This window comes from Clupea harengus, chromosome 7 (assembly GCF_900700415.2).
Source record: "Clupea harengus chromosome 7, Ch_v2.0.2, whole genome shotgun sequence".
Classification (NCBI taxonomy): Eukaryota; Metazoa; Chordata; class Actinopteri; order Clupeiformes; family Clupeidae; genus Clupea; species Clupea harengus.
The window spans coordinates 28160312-28167959 of record NC_045158.1 but is presented as its reverse complement, the minus strand read 5'-3'; the positions used below and the strand labels follow the sequence as shown (position 1 = coordinate 28167959).

Here is a 7648-nt window from a genome sequence, read left to right as displayed (position 1 = left end):
CCAAAGTGCCTTTGCTTTTGGTCTGAAGTGAAATTGAAGGATAAGTCGGTGTAGTGTATGATCAAATGATTTATTTACTGGTCAGTTGGAAATGCAAACTGCGGTCAATTATGGTAAATCTGAATTTCTATATATAAATATTACATGCGACTAAAATGTAAGGGGAGAACCTGAAATTGAAGGATAAGTCGGTGTAGTGTATGATCAAATGATTTATTTACTGGTCAGTTGGAAATGCAAACTGCGGTCAATTATGGTAAATCTGAATTTCTATATATAAATATTACATGCGACTAAAATGTAAGGGGAGAACCTGAAAATAATGACGTTACGCTGAAGCACACACTAATGTCGTGTCACTATATGTATAGTTTTCTGTGATGGCTAATTTATCTATTAGATTTGTCTAGTTCCTGACCGCCTAAGTGCAGATATGAGGGGACATCTTACTTAGATCCTTTTAATGACGGTTGGACCTACTCTGTGTGTGTGTGTGTTACAGAAATGGCCCGTGTGCTGTGTGTTCTGATCGTGGGGCTGAGTGTTTGTGTGCTGGGACAGGTGTCAGCAAGTGAGTCAAATCCTCTCTGACTGTGGAAGAATGTTCACTCTTTTCAAGTATTACAACTCATGACCATTTTTTTGTTATTATTTCTGATGAATCAGAAAATTAGAAAGATAGACAATTACAATTGTATCACAATTCATTTGAAATGGAGTTATAATTTGGTAAATCTGAAATCTGTTAAATTTTAAATTTCAGTGGCATAGTGCAAAACCAAAACAGTGTGTTTACATATATTTCACTATCATTGAAAATGTTTATTTACAAGTACTCTCAATTGTTTTTTGTTATTTACACTGTTGTTTACTTGTTTGTGTGTGTGTTTATTATCACTCACAGAGACCTTGAGTAGAAGTGCCGTTCTGAGAGCCGTCAGTGATGCCAAAAAAATCATTGATGATGCCTACACATACTCTCGGGCGGAGTAAGTGTGAGACCATACATGGTTGAGCATTGAAGTGTGTGTTTGTGTGCAATGGATACTGATGCTATGTGTGTGTGTGTGTGTGTGTGTGTGTGTGTGCATGTGCAGGACTCTGAGGCGTGTGAGGACGAGGAAATCCCTTAACCCATCTGACCTCCTGCGTTTGGTGAAGCAGCCGGCTCGAGAGACGCGCTCGGCAGTGAGAGCAGCAGACTACCTGGAGTACACGCTCCAGCTCCTGCAGGACAGACACCACATCCACAAGCGCTCCCTCAATGCTACAGGTACACACACACACACACACACACACACACAGACAGATTGACAGACAGACACACACACACACAGAAAGACAGACAGACACACACACACACAAAGACAGACAGACAGACACACAAACACACACACACTCATGCATTATGCTTCTGTGTTTGTGACAGATATGATCAGTCCAGAGTATCTGGAGACCATCGCTAATCTGACTGGATGTGCTGCCCGTGTGCGTCAACCGAGTTGTAAGACCACACCCAACCTAAACCAGTACCGCACAACTACCAGCGTCTGCAATAACAGGTACACACACACACACACACACGCATACACACACGCACACAAACACACATACACACACACGCATACACACACACATACGCACACACGCATAAACACACACACACACACACACAAACACATACACACACACACACACAGTGCTTTGAAAGCAGTGAGGGTCTGGGTGTGGTTTCCTCATGCACTGAATAAAGACACATCAATCCTAAGAGTGTGTTCACAGTATACATGTGTGTGTGTGTGTGTCTTCATATTTGCGCTTTCTCAGGAAGTTTCCCCGCCGTGGCTCCTCCAACACTCCTTTTCTGCGCTTGCTTCCCGCTGAGTATCAAGATGGGTTCAACCTACCACAGGGCTGGGACCCCATGATGCAGCGCAATGGAGCCATGCTGCCACTGGTATGTGTGTGTGTGTGTGTGTGTGTGTGTGTGTGTGTGTGTGTGTGTGTGTGTGTGTGTGTGTGTGTGTGTGTGCATGTGAGTGTGTGTGTGAGTGTGTGTGTGTCTCTGTGTGTGTGTGTGTGTGTGTGTGTGTGTGGGTATGTGTGTGTGTGCATGTGTGTGTGGGTAATTGATGTAAACAATCAGTTCACCAACAAATCTGCCATTAATCCATAGTAATTAGATTTGTACACATACTCATGAACTAACTTCGTCAACAGTTAAAATCCCAGCATCATGAAGATGAACCTGAGAACAATCATTCATACCAGTTTTCCTGCTCTTCCCTAATTTTTATGTGACTATGTCTTCACCTTTTTCTGTCTTTTCTTTCAGGTGAGGCTCGTTTCCAACCGTATCTTAAGCACAGCTAACGAGAATGTAGTGAATGACACCGACTACACACATCTGATCACCATCTTCGGTCAGTGGACGGACCATGACCTCACCTTTACGCCTCACTCCCCGAGCATTCGCTCCTTCAACAGCGGCATCAACTGTGACGAGAGCTGTAATCGTACAGAGCCGTGCTTCCCCATCTGTGTATGTTATCATTCAGACTATCCCTACAGCTTTCCATCAGTACATTTGCATATTAGCTAAATCATTAATGTAATAGTAGAAAACTCGAAACTCAAAGTAGAGAACTGGTAAATAATCATATTGAGACTAGAATAATATTTTTTTCAGTGAATTGGAATTTTAGTAATAGCAATAAATAAATTAATAAATAAATGCACACGACTCTCTAAATCTTTTCAACACGCAGATTCCTCCCAATGACACACGCTTCGGCCGGAACTCTGACGAGTGCATCCCATTCTTCCGTTCGGCTCCGGCTTGTGGGACTGGCATCACCGGCCATATTTTCGGAGCTGCCAACGTGCGGGAGCAACTAAATGCCCTGACGGCCTTCCTGGATGTGGGGCAGGTGTACGGTGCAGTTGATGGGCTGGCACGTGACCTGCGTGATCTTACCACTGACAGCGGACTGCTGCGTGTGAATGACAAATTCAATGACAGCGGACGTGAGCTGCTGCCCTTCTCTCGTATGAAGGACATGTGTGCCAACCGTAAGAACATCACCAACGATACCAATGCTGAAGAGGTGCCCTGCTTCATAGCTGGTAAGTATGCACACGTGTGTGTATGTCTACTTACTGATTTATTTCTTGCTGCGAAATCAATACAGTGCAAAAGCTAATACATGTGTATGTTTATCTGCGCTTGTACAGGGGATTCACGTGTGGATGAGAACATTGGGCTGTCCTCCATGCACACTATGATGATGCGTGAACACAACCGTCTGGCACGCGCTCTGGCCAAACTTAACCCCCAATGGAGTGGAGAGATCCTCTACCAGGAGGCTCGCAAGATCATGGGTGGCTACTTACAGGTGTGTGTGTGTGTTTGTGTTCATGAAAGTGTGCGTACAAGCGTGTGCCTCTAAGGTGTGAGTCTCTTAAGTTACGCATACATGATGCGCGTGTGACAACTACAGACACAATGAAACAGACAGCATATCAGTTTGCCAATATCATGTGCCACATTGCTTACCCCTTTTGCTCACAGGTGATCACGTTCCGTGACTACCTGCTCCACATCGTTGGGCCAGATATCCTTAACGGACCTGAGATTGGCCCTTTTCCTGGTTATGATGAGAATGTGGACCCGTCCATGTCAAATATGTTCGCCACTGCAGCCTACCGCTTCGCTCACCTGGCTATACAGCCCTTCATGTTCCGCCTGGATGAGAACTATCAGGATCATCCAAAGTGGCCCAGTGTGCTGTTCCACGTTAACTTCTTTACGCCCTGGAGGCTGGTCTTCGAGGGTGAGAGAACATAGCATTGATCTGCTAGTCATCACACACATCATGGCACCAGCTGTCATACATGCACATGGTTCCCACTGTCAGGGAAAACCCTGAATGAATCCTAAAACTGAATTGATATCAGGTACACCAGACCGCATTTAACAGGATGCTATGGAGCGCTAGCTTAGGGAAGGATCTTAACAGGTTGTGTGAGAGGTCTCATGCCAGTTGACCTGGCTATGAACTATCCTAGCCATCCCTAGCTTAGGGAACCATCTTCGTAGTTAGTCGCATGTCTAATATGAACTCGTATTAATATGAAGTGAATATGAACTCGTATTAATATGAAGCTGCACAGGCAGCCAAAGGGTTTCTACCTATCGTAGCTTTTTTTTTTTTAACTATCCTAGCTTATCATTTCATGCAAAGTAAAGATATTAAAGGGTAAAGATAATTTAAAGAAATATAACAAAAAATGCTTGTGAAATGTGATAATCTAAAACATGAGCTTTCTGTGTCTCTTTGTAGGAGGCATTGACCCTGTGATCAGAGGTCTGGTGGGCCGTCAGGCAAAGCTCAACGTTCAAGAGCACATGATGATTGATGCGCTACGTGAGCGCCTCTTTGAGTTCCTGGAGCACGTGGCGCTGGATCTGGCTGCACTTAACATGCAAAGGGGACGCGACCATGGCCTTCCTGGTATGTGTTATTATCTCCTTGAGTTGGCATTCCTGTTTAAGAATGCCAGTGATCTTAACTCCAACACCTGTGATCTTAACTCCAACACCAGTGATCTTAACTCCAACACCTGTGATCTTAACTCCAATGCCACACCTAGACCAGTTCACCTGACCCAGTAGAAGTGCCGAGTGCAACTTTTATCCTCATCTTTGTCCTCTAGAGCTCTCTGTTGGCAGTACAGAGAATGGCACCCTGAGACATGAGTGGCTAATGTAAATCATCTCACCTTCCAGGCTACAACAGCTGGCGTGGGTTCTGTGGGCTGTCCAAGCCTCGCACACTGGAGGAGCTGGCCGTGGTCATGAACAACACAGAGTTGGCCCGCCAGCTGCTGGAGCTCTATGGCACCGTGGACAACATCGACGTTTGGCTGGGTGGCGTGGCCGAACCCTTTGTGAACGGAGGCCGTGTGGGACCGCTCTTCGCCTGCATCATTGCCAGGCAGTTCCAGAGGCTCCGCCAGGGTGACAGGTCAGCACACACACACATACACCCTCTTTCTTCATTCTTTAACATACACCCACAGATTATTGTGTAAAACTGTATATTAATATTTTGTGTGTGTGTGTGTGTGTGTGTGTGTGCATCAGGCTGTGGTGGGAGAATGATGATGTGTTCACCGAAGCCCAGCGTGAGTCTTTGCGGGCGACGTCTCTGTCTCGCATCATGTGTGACAACACCGGGATTACTGAGGTGCCTGAGAACCCCTTCGAGTTCCGTCCCCGTGGGGCTGGATACACACGCTGTGAGGACATCCCAGCCTTCGACCTGAGTCCCTGGAGAGCCAATGGTAAGATACTAACGTAACAGAGACAAACAGAGAGGCAGAGAGAGCGAGAAGCAGAGGGAGGATGATGTATGTATTTAGAGGTCTGAGTAGAGTAGTAGAGTTGTAACCTTATCTGAAAGTGTTTACATCTATGTGTGTATGTGTGTGTGTGTGTTCTGAATAATTATTGTCAAGAGAAGAAGAATCTTCCTGTGTGTACATGTTTGGGTATCTGTGTAATACTATGTCTGTCTTGGCAGGTGAGGATAGACAAGGACATCCCGGCAGCGGCAAAGTTGGACCCCAAGGTGAGAGGCTCTTATCTTTATCTATGCCTTATAAGCTTACTGTCTCTGCTTCTGTAGAACCATCACCATGCATATTAAACCACACATTAGCACAGAGATAATGATTGCAACATAACGGCGTCTTCCCTGTGAGTGAGAACCATAAATGAAATAGAGCTCTACAGAATTTAAACATTTGAATTCTCCTCTCTCGCTTAGGACCCCCTGGTCCCCAAGGCCCCGCAGGGCCCCCAGGATCAAATGGCACTGCTTCTCGTGCTGCCTTCGCCGTGCGCCTGGGCTACAACTTCCCACACCCAGGCAAGCCGATCGCCTTCAAGAACGTCATCTACAATGGCCAGGACCTGTACAACACTAAGACAGGCGTGTTCACGTGCACACAGCCGGGCGTCTACCAGTTTGACTTCCACTGCACGCTCTACCAGAATGTGGGCAACGTGGACCTGCGCCACAACGACAAGCTGGTGCTCCACTCCTTCACCACGCAGCAGAGCGGCTACGTGACGGCCACCGGGGGCACCATTCTGCAGCTGGCGACCGGTGACACCGTCTACCTCAGCGCCAACTACGGCGGCAACGGCCTGACCGCCGACAGCTTCTTCTCTGGGCACATTCTCTTCTCCGTCTAACGGGCAGAAGTTACGTGCCGTCTGCTCTCCTCTCTTACTCTTCTTTCCCTCTTCTTGTCTCTGATCTTCTCCCAATCACTCCTCTCCTCTTCCTCCGTCACTCAGGTCAGTGAAAATAAGATGAAGGATGAGCACTTAAGTTATGTGTATTACATGTCGTGTTTTATTTTGTTTTAAAATCTTCCATGAATGATCTATCTTACTTTATTAATTAGAGTGATGGGCTTTACTCTGTCATTGTCCTGGAGAGGAGGGAAATACTCACTTCAGGGAACTGTTGCATAATTGTTTGCACTGCTTTATCAATGCATTGAAAGCACACTCTTGACTTTTTTTATTGTGGTGATTAGTTATCACCAATTCAGGGATTTGAGTCAAATAGTGTTGTTAAGTGTTGAAGTGTTTGCTTGTTGATTCATGCACTTTTTGTCTATACTAATGAACAAACCTGTCCTTTCTTTAAGATCTTGTAAGATCTTCTTTAGGATGTGTACATTCTAAATGCAATAAAGATTTAAATGCTGCACCTGAGTGGTTTTCTTGTGCAGTGATGACATGACATCCTAACATTGTTAAAATCTTGGTTAAGTGTGTGATATTCACAAAGACTAAATTACAGCAACAAGCCCTGAGGAGACTTAAAGCAGCAATAAGGAGTTCTGTTCCAAAGCTAGCAAGCTAACTACCTAAAAGGCATGCAAAAATCTTGCAAACACCACCAACAGCCCAGTTGACACTGATAGAAGCTTGCCAACACACTAACTGGTGTCTTTTGGCAGTATAGCTGGCAATGTCATGCTGTGAAAGCTTTTCTACCATTTTTGCAGGGTATTCCAGCGCGGTACACAGAACTACATAGCGCATATCCTGGATGGCTAGTGGGAAAGACACAGGTCCTTCACATGACCATATGCTATCAAAATGAATTTGAGGATGGTACCAAAACTAGTTGCCTATAAAACCATACCTCAGAAAGTGTCAAATTGTTGCACAGTGTTACTTTAAAGAGGCTCTCTAAATGTACATGTGTTTCACATAAAAGTGTTTGTGCGGTCTGATGGGATATAATTTATACCATATATTGAAGATTCAGTCTTAGGTTTGATCAGTCAGGATCCAGGTTTATTCTTGAAGAATGGCGGCCGACCACTGTGAGAGAGACTTTCAGATCCATCCTCCCTCACAGGACTTCACCTCAGCATATCTGACTTATTCCTTGAGGAACAGTCTGTTAAATACACTGATATCTAAGGGGTGTTACCGTCTATTCAAATGGGCCATGGGTGCAGGGTTCTTTGTCTCGACCTGGGGGGGGGGGGGGTGAGACCAATGTCGCACCTCACTCCCCTGGTCAAAATCAAGTATATTCACCCAGGAACTGTTTAC

The 7648-nt window shown here is 45.4% G+C and overlaps 1 protein-coding gene across 1 annotated transcript; it reads left to right on the top strand.

Moving 5' to 3' along the window:
- Positions 1-459: 459 nt before the first annotated feature.
- Positions 460-6537, top strand: LOC105894370 (eosinophil peroxidase-like). The gene is made up of 14 exons (XM_031571022.1): positions 460-571; positions 905-989; positions 1098-1273; positions 1430-1562; positions 1828-1957; positions 2336-2542; positions 2769-3126; positions 3235-3395; positions 3572-3833; positions 4344-4514; positions 4790-5027; positions 5147-5346; positions 5586-5609; positions 5832-6537. Exons 1-14 carry the CDS (start codon positions 505-507, stop codon positions 6260-6262), a joined length of 2643 nt encoding a protein of 880 aa, XP_031426882.1. The 5' UTR covers positions 460-504; the 3' UTR covers positions 6263-6537.
- The last annotated feature ends 1111 nt before the right edge of the window (positions 6538-7648 follow it).

Bases quoted from the DNA above. Each gene is read 5' to 3' on its own strand.
- LOC105894370 (XM_031571022.1), top strand. From the start codon at position 505: ATGGCCCGTGTGCTGTGTGTTCTGATCGTGGGGCTGAGTGTTTGTGTG. The intron at 3,127-3,234 runs GTAAGTATGCAC...GCGCTTGTACAG, and splicing joins GGTGCCCTGCTTCATAGCTG to GGGATTCACGTGTGGATGAG. The intron at 5,347-5,585 runs GTAAGATACTAA...CTGTCTTGGCAG, and splicing joins GAGTCCCTGGAGAGCCAATG to GTGAGGATAGACAAGGACAT.